This window comes from Astatotilapia calliptera, chromosome 7 (assembly GCF_900246225.1).
Source record: "Astatotilapia calliptera chromosome 7, fAstCal1.2, whole genome shotgun sequence".
Taxonomy (NCBI): domain Eukaryota; kingdom Metazoa; phylum Chordata; class Actinopteri; order Cichliformes; family Cichlidae; genus Astatotilapia; species Astatotilapia calliptera.
The window spans coordinates 43,097,819-43,116,622 of NC_039308.1; the positions used below are offsets into that span (position 1 = coordinate 43,097,819).

The following is an 18,804-nucleotide window of genomic DNA, read 5'->3' on the forward strand; positions in this document are numbered from 1 at the left end:
GACCTTATCAGCAGTGTTTTCCATAATATTGCCATTATCGATAAAGTATTGTGGATAACTTTGTTGTCCAGAATTATTTTTAATGATACCGTTTAAAACATCCCATATTCCTTTCATATTATGTTTATTGTTGTTCAATATTTTACTATAATACTCCTTTCTACATACACGTATAATATTGGTCAACTTATTTTTGTATTTTTTATATTTATTTTCAGCATCTTTTGTTCTTTGTTTTAGGTATTCCCTATAGAGTGTATTTTTCTTTTTACATGCATTTTGTAAACCCTTAGTGAGCCATGGTCTATCTGAATATTTGTGCTTTCTGTTGTATTTTATTGTTGGACAGTTTTTATCGTACAACTCCATGAATATTCTTAAAAATATGCCATATGCAATATCAATATCAGCTTCTTTGTACACATTGTCCCAGTCCTGATTTAATAGATCGTTCTTAAATGCAGTCATAGTTTCTTCTGTCCTTACACGTCTGTATCTCAGTTGTTCTTCATGCTGATTTTTCTTATAATTAGTGTCATAAACTGCAAAAACTGGTAGGTGATCACTGATGTCATTAATTAATATTCCGCTCACAATGTTGTTTTCCATATTGTTAGTGAAAATATTGTCAAGTAAGGTGGCACAATGTGGTGTAATTCTGCTAGGCCTGGTTATTTTAGGATGTAAACTCAAACTGTACATAGTGTTTAGGAATTCGTCGGTCATTTTATGCTTTTTTGGATTCAACAGGTCAATATTAAAATCACCACAGATAAACATAACTTTTTGATTTGTTTTAGAGAATATTTCCTCTATGAAGTCATTAAATACTTGAATACTAGAGCCAGGTGTTCTATATATACAGCTAATTATTACATTTTTTTCTTTTTCCTTATAAATTTCAATTGTTATACATTCTAGTAAATTATCAATTACAGTTGTCATACTTTCTACCACCTTGTAGTTTAGGTTTTTATCCACATACACAGCTACTCCCCCTCCACTCTTGTTCCTTCTATTTACAAAATTCACTTCATATCCCTCCAGTCCAAAGTCCATTCCTTTCTCCGCATTGATCCATGTTTCAGAAATGGCAATAATTCCAAATGGATTTGTCAACTCATTTAGATATTCCTTTATATTGTTGAAGTTGGCATACAGACTTCTGCTATTAAAATGGATTATTGATAATTTATTTTCCGTGTTGATGGTGTGCTTAAACTGTTCATCAGTGAAGTAGCAGCAGTTACAGCTGATGTTGTAGAAGAAATTATTTTCCGGGTCTATATCCTTTTCTAAGTCTAGAACATTATGGTCTGTGTATCGAAATGTTCTCAGTTCCAGATTATCATAAAGAGAATTCCAATGAGTCATGTTGATATTGTTGCCGGATGCAGATGAAGTTCTTTTGGACTGTGCCATGTGTTGTGTTGTGTGCCACGTCACATGTGTATTCATACCTCCAGAGTAAGTTGACCTCAGTATTTGTCCAGCTCTTCCATATTTCTGATGACCAACACTTTGGCTTGTTCCGGTGTTCCATTGAGTTTAATGAATACTTTGCAGTTGGTGGTCCATGTATTTTGAATTTTTCCCTGTTTCTTCAAGTAACGTGCTTTCCTGGCAATGTCCGCATTTCTTTTTATCAGATGTTCGTTCATGAAGACATCGGATCCTTTCAGTTTCTTTCCTTGTTTTAACAGTGCTGTTTTCTGTTTTCTGTTTGCAAATCTCACAATGATGGCTGGTTTGTCACTGTCATTTTTTCGGGGTAGAGGGTGGCAAGCCTCAATGTTGTTATAATCCACTTCCACACCTTTGGACCGTAGAAAGGTAACCACTTGATGCTCCGTGGAGTTGACATCTTCCTCTCCTGGCCCTCCTACATTGTCAGTGGTGACCGCCCAGGCGTATGACCGGGGTTTGATGCGAAGCCCCGTGATGATAACATCGTTCATCCGGGTGTACTGCTCCAAATCCGCCACTCTGTTCTCCAGGTACGCCAGCCGCCGATCCTTCTCGGCGTTCTGGATGCGGAGAGCCTTAACTTCCTCGACCAGGTCCAGGATGGCTTTCTGCTGCAGTTTGACAGTAGAAATCTCCTCTGTCATAAACTGCAGCGACTTCTTAATATCGTCTCCTTCCTCGGCTGACAGAAATTTTTTCGGGCCCATGCTGAGAGACGCTCTTGTAGCTTTGCCGTGACGACCGGCTAGCTAGTTGATGCTAGCGTCCTTCCTCTCACTCACCGCTACGGTTCAAAAACATCAACTTATGAGTTTTCGAGAGGTCGCAAATGACGAGCCACCACTTCTGGACGGTTTCCCACACACGCTCTCAAAGATTAGTATGTGCAGAGTATTGTGGGGGTCTGCTAATCCTGGAAGACCCCAGTGTCATCAGTCTTGGACAGCGTCCGTGTCCACAGGAGTGAATCTCCTCAGATGACAAGTCTGCAGAAACTTTGTAATGCTATCATGTCAGTATGGTGAAAAACATCTGAGAGGAATGTTTCCAGCACCTTGTTGAACCTATGCTACGAAAAATTAAGGCAATTCGGAATTCAATTCAGTTCAGAACTGAAGAAGCTTCTCGGATGAGAGGTAACATTTTCAAGCAACTTAAAGAAATCCAGACGCTTTTCTTTCCAAGATCCTTAGTCAAGTAATTCAAGTGCAAAGGTTACAGGGAGGGTGGATCTTCTGCCAGCTGTCATAGGACAAGTAGTTCATTTATGATTTTAATGCTAAAGGGAAAAAGTGTATTCAAGACTGCTGAAAACATGATCTTCAATTGTCTGATTGTCTGTACAGGTGGACATCACTCAAAAAGGAGAAGGCTTTGGTGTGCTACCCTGTTATTTGGGATGACTGCGAAATATGCAGTCAGTCTCATGTTTTTGGACACTTGTTCAAAGGAAAAAGCATTTTCCAAATTGAGAGGAAAACAGAAACTTCTGAATTCCACGGTGTTTCTGAGTGTAAGTACTGTTTTGTACAGTGCTGTATCCTTAAAGCCATTTTTTCCAGAGTTATGGAATTGTTTCATGTTATTGTTTTTAATTAATGGTTAATGAAAATAACAAATTTTGTCTCCATTATTATAGGATCAGATGAGCTTGCAAAGTTTGTATGGATGAATGTATAGTTTGTAATAAGAAAGGAAGAAAAGCTCGTATTACACTATCATTTTTATATTTAACATAACAAGAGAGTTTCATAGTGAAGCGTCCATTATGCACCAAATTACTTAAGCAGTCTTTACTTACTATCTAATTACACTGAACTTAAAATTACTTACAGTACAATTTGCACCCTTCCCTGTAAAATATATGGAAGTTAGAAAGCTCCATAAGGCTCATGCCATGAGAAGTACAGCGTACTTGTGATGTAACATAAGGGGAAAAGAAATGTCTGGGAATTACCATGAAATTAAGCTGTACTTAAAATTACATGCACTATAATATGCTACCGCCATGCTTAATTAGACCTTTCCAACTAGTCTTTTGGCCCAGCTCACTTCATTCCAGTCAATACAGGCAATAGGTTTCAACAAGAAAGCACCAATTAAAAAGAAAGAAAAAGAAAGATTATGTTTGCTAGATTATTTTCGATTGTTTGCCAAAACACCACCCATCTCAGGTGCGCAACTAAAATGTAACACATGCTCATCTGTATCTTCTCTTCATGTGTATTCATCTCTGTCCAACCTCTCTATACCCATCTAGTCTGCGTTTCATTGCCATCATCACAGCAACAGTCACATCTATGTGACAACCTGCTCTGAAAAGAGGCAGTGGCCCCTGATGGCAGGTTATTGACGCAGACAAAGAGGATAAGGACAAAGTGTTTCAGTTTCAGGTGCACATGGTTGAAAGATTTGACATGACCTCCCTGTCGGAGCAGAGCAGCTCTGCTGATGACAGAACAAACAGAGACGAAGACACAGACAGACAAGTCCATCAGCCTTGGTCTGGCTGATTGCAGCTTCACACTGTGTAGAGCTTAAAGAGACAAACTAAACTCTGTCAAAAAATAAAAAGGAGCACACACAAACTTTCAGAGCTCTTCTTCTGCATTTAAGAGGGATGCTGAACCCCAAGAGCGTAACATAATTGGACATTCCCCTCAGGATCATCCTTGATTTCAAACCAACCACCAGCTTCTTTCAAAAACACAGATGACAGGTGGAAACATCTCTTCAGGAGCCATTCTGTAGATCTGTCTTAACATATTAACAAAAAAAGTCGATGTCTGTGTGAGAAAAGTGGAATTCAAGAGTCCAAAAGTCACAGCCTCCGATGGTTTCCACTGATTTGGACTTTGTTCTTGGTCCATTTCATTCAATCATTGAAATCATGTTAACTCAAATTTCTTTCAGACTTGGTTGTCCTTTCAATAAAGTTCGGAGGTGAGAACATTAGCAGCTTAATTGACCCCACAAAGAGCTAACATATGTCTTGAAAAATAGGTTTTCTCATTGCTAAATATAAAGACTAAACTTTCCCATAGCCTCTAGTGATTTATCCTATTTAGATCAAACTTTTAAGTCAAACTACTGTAATGCTTGAACTACTGGCGCAATCGAAGAATCCCAGCGGTCCCCAAAAGCATCAACTCGGTGCTTTTTCGATGATATTAGGATCATTACAGTAATCCCAGGACAGGGGCCACATCCAAATCTCAGCAAACAACACAGCAAACACCCACATCTAAACAATTTAAAAAAAAAATATGGTAAAAGGAAATGCACAATAAAAGCTCCACTAAAGCTCCACTTTTTAGACAATTCCTCACACAGTAAAAGATATTTTCCAAATTAAGAGAAAAGCAAAAACTTCTGAATTCCATGGTGTTTCTGAGTGTAAGTACTGTTTTGTACGGTACTACTGTATATCCTTAAAGCTATTTTTTAAGGTTATGGAATTGTTTCTTGTTCTTGTTTTTAACTAAAGGTTAATTAAAATTAAATTAAATTAAATGAATTAAATCAAGGTTATAGGTTTGCTATGTTGTTTTCTGTGTTATTTGCCGAGATTTGGATGTGGCGAGGATTACCGTAATGACCCTAATATCACTGAAAAGCACAGAGCCACCTCTTTCAGGAACCAGTGAAATTCTTTCAATTGAGCAAATGGTTCAGGAGATGAACCAGGACATCAACTGTGGTGTTCAAATTTTTCAGAAGGAATTCAGGAGAAATATCTGTTGTTTAAAAAGATTTAATTTGCTTTGGCAGTTGAAATTATAAGTTTTACAGCACTGGACATTCACAGAAGAGATCCTGAAAATGAAAGTTGCAAAACATCTGTCTGGTGTCATGTCTGGCAACATGTTAGGCTTTAGAGAGTTAACATTTCTAAAACAAAGTGATTAAGACTGCATTACAAGCCTATAAAAACATTGGTATCCTTTTGTTTTTGGTCTCATCTCTTTGGCACAGAGATTTCGCACGAGTCTTTAGAGGATATTACGTACTACAGATAACAGGATTATTTGCAATTTTATGTTAAAGGGAACATTATTGTGAAATTGCTGAACCTTTGCCCCATCTTTACTTTACCAGAATAAACTGGTTGTCTGCCAATTAACCTTCCTCCAGTTGTTTTTGTTTCCTGTACTATATACTTTTCCAGCCTCTTCTTGCACCTATCCCTGCTGTGGAGCTGCCCTTAAAACGAGGTACTAGTTTATACTAAAAATAGTAAAACGTCTCAATTTAAATATTTGTTATATTTCTATGTTCTATTGTGAATAAAATGTGTTTATGAGATCTGCAAAACCCATGTATTCTCTTTTTAATTACATATTGTACAGTGTCCCAGGTATTTAGAAGTGGAAATTGTAACTCCAGTGTCTTGCAAAGAAAAGATCATTTTAACATATCTATATTGTTTCTCATTTTTATGGTAGATTCATTTTGATAAAGAGAGAAAGAATATCATCCAAAAATCCAGAAAAGAAAAAAACATTAGATGAAAGTTGAGTGAAATAAGAATTTTTGAGGCCTGGACTTCCCAACCTGCTGGTCTAAAAGATATGTTGACCGTTAACTCAGAAGGATCAATTGGAGAAAAAGAGTCTATATAAATATTAATGGTATTGAAAGTAGTAAACAAACATGGAGACATTGACTGGCAGACACAGAGACAGTCACCAGAATGGGGAATAAGGGTAACTCAAGATAATGGAGAACATGATCACTAGGCCGGGGAACATGGGAAGATAAAAGGACAAAAGCAGATGAAACTGGGACACAAAGGAATACAGAATGGGAAGACAACAGGACTGTAACTACAGGGAGTGCAGAATTATAAGGCAAGTTGTATTTTTGAGGAATAATTTTATTATTGAACAACAACCATGTTCTCAATGAACCCAAAAGACTCATTAATATCAAAGCTGAATGTTTTTGGAAGTAGTTTTTAGTTGGTTTTTAGTTTGAGCTATTTTAGGGGGATATCTGTGTGTGCAGGTGACTATAACTGTGCATAATTATTAGGCAACTTAACAAAAAACAAATATATACCCATTTCAATTATTTATTTTTACCAGTGAAACCAATATAACATCTCATCTCAATATAACATCAGATCAGGTGAACAAGGAGGCCATGTCATTAGTTTTTCTTCTTTTATACCCTTTCTTGTCAGCCACGCTGTGGAGTACTTGGACGCGTGTGATGGAGCATTGTCCTGCATGAAAATCATGTTTTTCTTGAAGGATGCAGACTTCTTCCTGTACCACTGCTTGAAGAAGGTGTCTTCCAGAAACTGGCAGTAGGACTGGGAGTTGAGCTTGACTCCATCCTCAACCCGAAAAGGCCCCACAAGCTCATCTTTGATGATACCAGTCCAAACCAGTACTCCACCTCCACCTTGCTGGCGTCTGAGTCGGACTGGAGCTCTCTGCCCTTTACCAATCCAGCCACGGGCCCATCCATCTGTCCCATCAAGACTCACTCTCATTTCATCAGTCCATAAAACCTTAGAAAAACCAGTCTTGGGATATTTCTTGGCCCAGTCTTGACGTTTCAGCTTGTGTGTCTTGTTCAGTGGTGGTCGTCTTTCAGCCTTTCTTACCTTGGCCATGTCTCTGAGTATTGCACAGCTTGTGCTTTTGGGCACTCCAGTGATGTTGCAGCTCTGAAATATGGCCAAACTGGTGGCAAGTGGCATCTCGGCAGCTGCACGCTTGACTTTTCTCAGTTCATGGGCAGTTATTTTGCGCCTTGGTTTTTCCACACGCTTCTTGCGACCCTGTTGACTATTTTGAATGAAACGCTTGATTGTTCGATGATCACGCTTCAGAAGCTTTGCAATTTTGAGACTGCTGCATCCCTCTGCAAGATATCTCACTATTTTTGACTTTTCTGAGCCTGTCAAGTCCTTCTTTTGACCCATTTTGCCAAAGGAAAGGACGTTGCCTAATAATTATGCACACCTGATATAGGGTGTTGATGTCATTAGACCACACCCCTTCTCATTACAGAGATGCACATCACCTAATATGCTTAATTGGTAGTAGGCTTTCGAGCCTATACAGCTTGGAGTAAGACAACATGCATGAAGAGGATGATGTGGACAAAATACTCATTTGCCTAATTATTCTGCACTCCCTGTATATACCAGCACAGCAGACAAACAACTACTAACATGCAACAGCAACAAACCCGGACAGAAACGATAACGACACAAAGCACAGAGAACACAGGGCAAACATGATAACGAAAACAAAGAATGAATCACACCTAATAACCCAGAATAGACTCAAGACACTGGGACCAAAACCTAGGAACCCTTGTTTTGCTTGAGAATCAAATAGTTATTTCATTCACTGACATGCAAATCTACTTTCACTGATATTCTCCCTTCATTAAACTACCAGAAAAATCAGTTACTGTTCATTCCTTCGTAAGTGAGCAAACTTGCAAAATCTGCAGGGGGGATTTCCCCCACTATATATATACACACTGTAGCCTTTTTAATTTTACAGTCAGCACAATGGCAATTTTGCTTTTTTTAAGTACTATGTTTGCATAGGTAATATATGGACAATAGTGATAGTGAAGTGCTAACACTGTCACTTCACAGCAACATTGTTCCTGGTTCCTGTGTAAGTTTTCTCTGCCTGCTCCAGGTTTCTCTCACAGCCCAAAGATATGCATGTTATCCCTTTTGGAGATTCCAAATTGCTGATGGATGTGCAGTTGTTAAAGTGCTCAGAGCCTACAGATTAAAATACCATATAAATGAACAGTTACAACGTGACATGTGGTCCAAAGTCCTTTGAGGGGTCAGTAAGACAAGAAAAGCACTATAAAACCAATTAATATATAAATACATTATATTTCTCTGGGGAAAATGATACTTAGTATCATTTGTGTGGCTTCTCCAGAAAGTCTAACTGCTGATAAGTCTGGTAACCCATTAGCTAGTGGGTTTACTTAGCACTGGAAGTATTTAGGGCTCTCACTGTAGTCAGAATATTTGGTTAGCAGATAACAGATCCACTCCAAGGCTTCATGTTCCAAGTTCTAGTCACCATTTACAAATGCAGACAACTTTAAAGAAGCCATTGAATTCTAATGAAATTCAGTGATTATGGCATAGTGACCCAACTACATAACAACTTACAGCTCACATACATAGTCATTGGAAAAGGATCATCAAAAGCTCGACAACCCCTGCTCAATAACCCTTATTATAACATGAAGTTAATCTCGTAAATCGTAAATAAACTTGCTCTTATATAATGGTTTTGCAGCAATTCAAAGCGTCATGTCTCATTTACCCAAGTATTTGTTTTTATATCTAACATTCACACTCTGACGAACATTTCATCCTTGGGGCAACTCAGGGTTCAGTATCTTGCTCAAGAATCCTGCTGACTGGAGTACTCAGGGATTGAACCAACAATTCCCCAATTAGTAGACAACCTGTGCTACCCCAGCCTGAGCCATAGCCACATTATTATTATTATGTAAGTTATTGTCCCCAATAGTCAGCCAGTGAACCTCTCTGTTCCTGAGTCAGATCTATGGTTTTAAATGGCAATAGCAGAAACGCTCAGACTGATGTTCCACAACAGTGTTTTTTTTTTTTAAAATCAACAGATAACAATGGCTACAGTCATCTATTATATATACAACAACAGTCTCAACCAGTCTGAACAAGCAACAATGAAAGACTGCTGACTGAATTCACAAATATCTAAAGGTTTTACACAGAAAACCATTAAGTGTGAGAAAACTGTTGGGCATCAGCTGGTACATAAAATGACCAGTTAATCCCTGAAAACAGAAAGTGTGGATTCACGGAGCAGGACAGTAACTGTGAGTAGGCTGATATGTGTGAGCCTCTGACATGGCTTCCATGTGTAAACAGCTTCATTATTAGAGCTGACACGCCAGTCAATAAAATCTGATGCTGCTGTCTGTTCTAAAGACAAAGAAAAGATACTGTGACTCTGCTCTCATTGTCTCACCTCTGAGTTATTAACCTTCAAATAGAAAACAAAACCATCTCGCTCATGTTTAAAAAAAAAAAATTGCAGCTATTTCCATGGAGTCAAGACAGAACAAGTGGGACTTTATTAATGGTAATAACCCATTTCACATGCAGTCATTAGTGAAATGTAACCCCCACATTGATTTTTATCAAAAGCACACCTGCAGGGCGACTGGAAATGAAGATGCAGGTTAACAGCTATGATCGTTATTAAAGTGAGAATGACTTCCTCTCAAGCCCATTACGCACAAACATGCTCACACACACAGCAACACTTTGCACCCAGTTAAGAGCTATTTCAGGGAAACTTTCCATTTCCTTTTGCAAACACTGTGTCAGCACCTCTCGCGATTGACGTTTCAATCTATTCCATTAAACACTAACGAGTTGTGGCGAGAATGGACCGCAGTCACACCACATTACATAAATACAGCTATAATCAGCTTCATTTCACAGTACCTGGCATGGGAGGAGTTGAAAATGTAGACATGTCTTCTATATACAGGTTTAAAAAAAATAATGTTTGTAGGTCCAGTCAAGGAAGAGTAAAACAGAAACGTCCAAATGAAAAATTATACAAAAGATGAAAAATAAATAAATACAGGACAAAAAATATAAATAGAACAATGAGGGAAATACAGAAAAAGACAAGTGGTTCATTAAGTTTTTTGACCACAAGACGTTTTTAGGGACAATTACAATAACCTCAGTTTTATCTGAATTTAAAAGCACAGAATTTGAGGTCATCCAGCTCTTTATGTCTTTAAGAAATTCCTGCAGTTTAACTTATTGGTGTGTGTTATCTGGTTTCGTGGATAGATAATGTTGGGTGTCGTCTGCATAGCAGTGAAAATGTATGCTGATGTCTTCTGAGGACACTGCCTAAGGAAAGCATGTATAATGTAAACAGCTTTGGTCCTAGCACTGAACCCTGTGGAACTCCATCACTAACCTCAGTGTGTGAAGAAGACTCTCCATTTACATGAACAAATTGGAGTCTCTTAGATAGATATGATACAAACCACTGCAGTGCAGTAGCTGTAATACCTACACAGTGTGCTCTAATTGTTCTAATAGAATATTATGGTTGACAGTATCGAACGCTGGACTGAGGACAAGCAGGACTGACTGACCAAAGTACATGAGAACTCAGGGCTGTGTGTCAGACAGGGTCTTCTGCAGTACGGTGGCCCCACAGGGAACTGTTCTGGCTCCGTTCCTCTTCACCATCTACACTGCAGACTTCTCCCACAACTCCACCCAGTGCTTTCTTCAGAAATTCTCTGATGACTCCGCAATAGTCGGCCTGATGATCACTGATGGGGATGACAGGGAGTACCCTTAACTGACCCAAGACTTTGTGGACTGGTGCCAGCAGAACTACCTCCAAATCAACACTAGTAAAACCAAGGAGCTGGTGGTAGACTTCTGCAGGCACAAACATCCTCCAGTGCAACCACTGAACATTCAAGGTATGGACACTGAGGCTGTGGACAGCTACAGGTACCTTGGTGTTTATGTGAACGATAAACTGGACTGGACAGGACAGAGTCTCAGGTCTTTTGGGGTGAAGGGCCCACTCCTGAAGACCTTCTATGACTCTGTGGTGGCCTCAGCCATCTTTTATGGTGTGGTCTGCTGGGGTGGCAGCATCTCTGCTGGGGACAGGAAGAGACTGAACAAGCTGATCCGAAGGGCCAGCTCTGTTCTAGGATGCTCTCTGGACCCAGTGGAGGTGGTAAGAGACCGGAGAATGGTGGCTAAGCTGTCATCCTTGTTGATGAGTGCAATTCTCTTTTTCTGACAACGTTGTATTTTATTCTATTGTATATAGTATGTTATTCTTATTATACTGTCCTATTCCAGTGTTTTTCTTAGTTTTTGCTACTGTAACTTTCCACTGTCCACTTTCTGCTGTGACACAACAAATTTCCCACGAGTGGGACTAATAAAGGTTATCTTATCTTATGAATAAACTATTTCTCAGCAGATGATGAGTTAGCTGTTTCACAACTACTCTTTCAAGATTTTTTTAGATAAAAGGAAGGTTAGAGATAAGACTGCTGAGTCAAGAGATGGCTTTTTTTTAATGGTTTAACTACTGCCAGCTCAAAGGCCTGTTGTATTTAGCCAATTATTAGCGGTAAGTTGATCATATTTAAGATTGAAGCATTAATTAATGGTAAAACTTCTTTGAGCAGTCTTATCCGGTTGTTCAGTGATGACACGACGAAACTTCCGGGCCTAAAGTAGTCTGCGTTTAATATGGCTTTTGTGTTGTTAACATGTTTAATGTTATGTATTTTCTTCTATTTGATCTCAAAAAGCTCCTAAAACAGTCAGTAATCACTGTTGACCTCCCTCGGCTTTTATTACCGCTAATCATTTATTTAAGCTCAGTTTTTAAAACCTTAGGATGTAACTACAGCACAGCCCATGCAGCAGTATATGAATGACTAACCTCGTATTGTGGATGGATTATCTCAGTTGTTCTCCTGGCTGAAGTTTGGTCCTTTTACAACATCCTGCCATGCGATTACATTTGTTCCTGACCACGAGAACACTCACATTAACTTTTATCGAGTGGAAAACAAGTTAGCTTGTTTATATTATACTAACATAGCTGTGTCGCTAGCGGTCACGTAGCACATCATTATGTACCAGCTAGCCCAACTTCAGTAACCCTACAAACGTCACTGCTGTTTAGTTTTCTGTCTTCATTTATGTTGGAAGTGATAACAGAGCTGTACGTTTTAATTTGTTTCCAAAACCCCGCAGTCAGGACATGCTATATTGTATTTAGATAGAAGCTAGCGAGCTAACTCCCTGCTAACTTCTAACTCCGTTAAATGTCATAAATTCCGTTTTCATGGATGCCTGGATGTTAAACTCAATTGTTACACCTGGTAGAGCAGAACGCTGATCATTTTATTAAAGATGAAAGACTTTAGACAGTTTTTCAACTCTCAGTAATGCCATAGTGATCGTTTGATATATGGACCTGCAGCGGAGTTTAGGTCCAGACACGGCTAGTGACGTCAGACTGAACAACCGGATAGGAATGGGGTCTAAAAGACACTTTGATGGTTTGGAGGAAGTAATTACTGAAGTTAATTTAAAAAGATTAATTGGTGAAAAGGACTAAATGAATATCAGTGAAAGTACTGAAAGTACCGAAAGTAGCCGTAGATAATGCTACATCTATGATATCATTATCAGTGATTCTTTCCTCTAATCGTTAAAATTTTACTTGTAAAGAAATTCATGAAGTCATTACTCGTTAATTGTTAACTATTAATAGCAAGCCAACCATTAATACCATTGTATTAATGTTTGGCTCAACAGTGCTATGACTTTGTGTCAGCCTGGCTACTGCGCTGAAGAGAAACCTGTTGCTCTTATTTTCTTCAATCAGTGATGAATTTTAGGATATTCTAGCTTTAAGTAAGGCTTTTTTTTTTTTTTAATTAAAGCAGCAAACTATTTCTCTAAATTATGATCTTCTAAATTAGTGAGACTCCATTACTGAGTTTGACAGTTATACCAGGGAGTTAAGTACTTCTGATTTGAGGCTCTCTTTATAGTCATGCAAGGCATATGTAGTGAAGAAGGTAAATGATTAACAAGATAATCAACCTGTGCAGGAGTAGCTGCTCTGCAATATGTTGGTAAAAGGCATTAAAGATGATAACAGTTGGTGAATTTTATCCTCCAACTTAGTACCAGTACTTTCAGAAAGATATCTGATGTGATGAAATCTATCCCCCATGGCTATGTAATCAATTATTGTAAAAGTAAGTTTTTCAAGGGTGCAAAGCGAGTCTCTAATTCAAACTGGCCTCCAGACTTGAAAATAGGCTACATTTATTACTGTGTGCTGTTAAGAAAAAAGGAGGAAGTCATTTCAAGAAGATGAGAACACGGCAAGAAAATGGATGAACAGTATGTGATGTATTAAAGAAAAAAGTGTCACCATTTAATTTTGTCTTCATACTCTCTTCCTTCCATCTTTACCATATGTTGTGTTTGTTTTTCCTCTCTCACAGTAGTGTGACCTACAATGCTGTTAAGCTGTTTCGATCTGACTCTTGCTGTGTGACTGTGTGATACAGAACCAATCAGCATGTGAACATGAAACCCTCTCCAAACAAAAAACACCATCTTGGAACCTGCTGTCTGATTGGTGTTCTGTAATGAAAAACTCTTCACACTGTGTACAGTGGAAAGAAGGGAGCAACATCGCAATAAAAACGTGTTATGGTAAAAGGATGGCAGTGGATGAGAAAAAAAAGGAAAGAATTACTTTAAATTAAAGACTGTCAGGACCAAAAATTAGAAAAACATACAGTGATATCAAACTCTTCAGATTTGGTCTGCAGGCTTCAACAGAGTTTTATTTATTTTAACATAACCTGATGCTAAAAAGGTGCTGTTTCTCTTCCATCAAACTGTTTTCCATTAGGCTGACTACAGAGTACCAAAACAACCCCAGGATAAGGCTGTGCTAATGTAATACTATGAGCTATCAAGGAAATAATTGCATAATCCAATTGTATTATATTGTATTGTATTGTATGACTGAACCAACAAACACAATGCTGCTGTGAGGTTTCTACAGCAGTGCTGGTGCTAAAACACTGAAATGCTATATAATGGTAATCTCAGGATACATGATGGTAACGTTGTGCATGTCAAACTGTTAATTTGTCAGTATTCTGACAAATTAGTATAATAGTATAATAAACTTGTATGAAGGTGTACTAGGGCCACATTAAGAAAAAATATTATTGATAATTTTGAGAATAAAGTTAAAATACTATTTTGAGAAAAAAGTTGTAATTGTATTTTCGACTGTAATCTGTAATCCGCACATCCAATTATGAGCAGATTACAGTTACGGTTTCAGAACAAACTGCCTCAACTGCTGTAACCTCTACAAAACGCCTCGTGTAGATGACTTAGTAAAACAAATTGATCAGCGGTCTGACACAACACACAATCTCTTTGCTGCATGAGGGTGTAACTATTGATAACCTTGCATTTGTCCTTTACCAGCCACTTCATTTTGAAAAACACAAACTCTTCCTTGTTTGTGTTTTTCCATCTCACCAGATGCAGCTTACTCAAACCATCCTTTCAATGCCCTTATACATACACCGCATCGTTTATGTGCTAAAAGAGAAATCATTTCCTTTATTGCTACTAAAACATTTTCTGAAGTAGGCTTTAATTAATTGACAGGGTATAGCAACCGTGATGATCTCCACATTTTGACTTTTTTCTGGAGATGCAAATACAAATGTTTTCTCAAAATAAATTTTCAATTTTAATATGAAAATTTTGACTTTATTCTCAAAATGATCAATAATCTATTTTTTCTTAATGTGACTCTAATATAATAACAACAACAATAATAATAACAATCTTTGTATTGTTATTATTATTATTCATTTTGTCATTGTTTTGCTGTGTTTTATTTTATTGTTAAGTGTCCGTGGGTGTCTTGAAAGGCGCTTTTAAACAGAAGTTGTTGTTGTCGTCGTCATCATCATCGTCATCATCATCATCATCATCATCATCATTATTATTATTATCATTATCATTATTATTATTATTATTATTATTACAACAACACTTATACCTTAAACTTTTCTTGAGTCGGACCTGGTACATAAAAAAAAAAAGTACATTCCCACCAACCTGTTTCACTGTTAGGAAGTAAATTATGGGAATGCGACAAAAATCATCAAGTAAATTTGGATTTATCTCTCAAGAGAAAGATTTGTAACTGACCTGCTTTTATACAAATGGTTCTATTTACAGTTTTAATTTCACTAAAATAAACGAAAACTAAAGGTTTTCTAATGGTTTCCATTTAAGAGCAACCACAATAATAAAGACACTAAAACTTAGAAAACAACAACTTACAATCACTCAGGTTCTGCCAAGTCTCTATAGATAAATAAAGATTGCAGGCAGAAGCATTCAACAGAATATGTAACTATGCACCTGAACTCTGTGTTTTACAGTTGTGGTTCCTTTCCCAATAAACACTGTTTGATTTTAAAAGCTATTCGAACACTTTCTGTAGTTTGCCACTTTTCATTTCTTCAATGACATTCAGATAATCAAAACAGATCGAGTGAGAAGCTGAACTTACTGATGGGGGATGTCAGTTTTTGGTTTCCTCCTCTGCAGTTTGGGGTTTTGTTTTTGGGGTGGAGGATCGGTTTGTAGGACTGTCCAGTCGCTCGGTACATGGCCTGGATCCACAGCACCCGTTCCTGCTCATCATCACAAGCAAACATCACCAAATCGCCTTCCTTCAACACGTTAAAAAAAACCCGACCACCTTGCAGACCTAAAGAGGAGATAAAAGAAGTGAATGTTAAAGGGAAGAATAATGAAAAATAAGCACATCCAAATCTTACTTTGTGACAATTTCATCATATTCATCATATTCCATGAAATCATTTCTTGATGATTTATAATTAATTTGTTTTTAAACTGTAGTAAATCTGTGCTCCCTACTTTTCTCAAAAGTGAGATATTGAAAAGTCTGTAATGTAATCTTCAAAATAGAGAACGTGGTTATGAACAAAATTTAGCAGAGAAACAGATAACACAACAAAAATTATAAAAATTGCATTTAAACGTAACATTTAAACAGCTTTTTTGACAGTGTTTTGGGGAGATTAGTATAATTCCATAAATTAGAGTTGTTTTAATTATTTTATTGGCTCCAATAACTTTATTCTTTGTACACAATCAGTTTCAAGATGATCAAAATCTATCGTGCTATTGTTTTTAACATTTCTTTTTCATGTCTACCTGGCCGAGGCTCACAGGAGTCCACTGTGTAGCCCTCCAGCTGCATCAGCTCCTGAGGCTCAGCCTTCTTCTCTCTATAGCTGCACATTGCAAATGTGTACTGACTAACCTGCAGGACAGCGACACAAATTCATGAGCAATCAAAAACAGACACACATGCATGCACACACACCCACACACAGTCCATAGACATGAAAGTTCTCCAGGTTCATTTTCTTTGCTGTCCCACAAAATGTGCTAAAAAAATGTAAAATTTAGTGTTAGGGCTACGCAATGACTGTTAAATATGAATCATGTGAACTTGTTAAGATTATGACATATTCTGACTGTCACATCTGATTTCAGAAAGACGGTAAAAGCAAACTCAAGTCTTCACAAATCAGTGGGCAATGTCATTGTGTCCACTTTGGCTACACAGTGTCTTACTACCAGTCGTCATTAAATATGAACAGCCGTTAAACATTTGATTCCAGGTGCAGAGAAACAGTATCTGAGGACGTTACAAGCTCGTGGGGGTTGGCTGTCACAAAAGCATGGGGTAGATTTGCAAGAATCTGCCCCATGTGCCTCTAATGCTCAGAAAGTTAATGTCAGCTTAAGTTGAAAAAAAAAAAAGTGTCAAAGGAATTGAGACAACCGGTTTCCTATGAAGGCCGAAGCTTTCATATGTGACTGCTGCGTCCTACCAAAACGCTGCCTGAATCAGATCCTTCAAATGTCAACACTTTGCTGCTGCTGTATTACACCTCTGTCCATATCAGTCACAGCTTACAAATTCATCTGAGCAGCGTCTCACCAGTTTCATACCTGGACAAGAACAAAATATCTTTTTTTCCAGCGTTTCCAGACCCTCTGCCCCATAGCGTACAGGTATCTGAAGCACAAAGAAAGACAGTGAGTTACTGATTGCTTTTTTAAAAAACATTTTTTCCTGAAGTGAACCGCATGTACGATACTGTGTTTCACACACTAATTTAACAGATGACTCACTCATTTTACCCATTTATATACGTCTCATTTTAGCTAGCTAAATAAGCTGGCTAAAATGAGACTAGATTAGTTATTCTGATGGGTACTTAAAGCAGTTGGAATAGTTACAAATAAATTAATCATATGTAATAGTCCTGCCTAAAATGGATTTACATCCATTTTAAACTATTTAACCCAATTTGTCAGTTTTACTATTAAATCATGTAGAAAATATTTTTTCCAAGGTGAGAAATTTGCATAAAACTTAAGCCACTTATCTCTTAAACTGACTCACAGACTCTGCTCAAATTAAATAAAGATATTCTTGAGAATAAGAAAATACTCTGAGGCATTTTGCCTGATGAACTGTGGTTGCAGTGGATTTTTAAAAATGTATGTGGTCCTCTAAATCACAAAAACAAGCAAAATTACTTTTTTCCTTATAAGTAGTAGAAACTCTTATTACTCTTGTTCTTTAAATGGTCTGTAGAATTCGGTTCATCGGGTTTTGTGCTCACCAACAATTTCAGTAACATTTTGAGAAGTCCTACTTTACAGAGTGTTATGGTTTACTCTTTCTTTCTTTTTCATGCCCACACACACCACACAAGTGCTTTTAGTGCTCAGAGTAGAAAAGCGCTATATAGGAACCAGTCCATCTATCATGTACAAAATGTTACCGAGGGCTGCTACTGGCCTACAGGATGCACTTTCAAAATATTTGACATATAGTTTGTCATCTCTAATTCAAACAGCAACCCAAGTCTCACACTGAAGAGTTAAAAAGCTTTTGAAGATTTCCAGCAGCTGATAAAGATCATGCAATACCATTGAAAGATCCAGAAGAGCCACTAAAGGGGTCCTGAGGAAAGACTGTTTTGTCAAATGTGAAATGGATTTGTGGAGCTCCACAGGAGTTTTTGTATTTTCTAAAATAAAAGAGCATACTTATTTTCTTTTCTTGTAGTTTAATAAATTCGAATGTCAAATGCATTAATTTTGATAAACGCCTAACCTTTAAAGTCAATCACTCTTTGGATTTTGGACTGCTGCCTTGGGTGTGGGCAGTGTCGTCTTACAATTCACCAATAAATGAAGGAAAAACTGGTTACTATTACTGTTCTTGAAGCTTGTAGGTACAAATGACAAAAAACCAAGTATAGAAATGCATAACTTCAGGAGAAATTGTTTTCAACGTTTTGCTTGAAATATTCATTTGCCTCCTGCTTCAGATAAAAGGTTAGTATACTGTTTTAATGCAACCCACCCCAAGAAGAACAAAACATAAAAGAACAAAAACTACATTTACATTTAAAATATTTACAAGCTTTTGTGAGCCTCTTTGTACCAAATCATTATTTTGATATTATTTTTATTGTGTCTCATATCCCAATATGACACCAAATTATTAGTAACAATTATTTTTTATCTAAAGTGAAACTAAAGTAATGAGTTTTGAGCTGAAAGAGGCCATGACAACAGCAGCAGCTCAAAAT

The 18,804-nt window shown here is 37.5% G+C and overlaps 1 protein-coding gene across 4 annotated transcripts in view; it reads right to left on the reverse strand.

The window, feature by feature from the left end:
- The window catches only part of cadps2 (Ca++-dependent secretion activator 2), a 186,005-nt gene that overhangs the window by 120,307 nt on the left and 46,894 nt on the right, over positions 1–18,804 (reverse strand). For all 4 annotated transcript variants that reach the window (XM_026174893.1, XM_026174892.1, XM_026174894.1 and 1 more), the window contains exons 9-11: positions 17,147–17,213; positions 16,340–16,448; positions 15,669–15,869 (exon numbers count right to left, since the gene is read on the reverse strand). In XM_026174893.1, the coding sequence (XP_026030678.1) occupies positions 15,669–15,869; positions 16,340–16,448; positions 17,147–17,213 (377 nt within the window). The remainder of the gene's footprint in view (positions 1–15,668; positions 15,870–16,339; positions 16,449–17,146; positions 17,214–18,804) is intronic.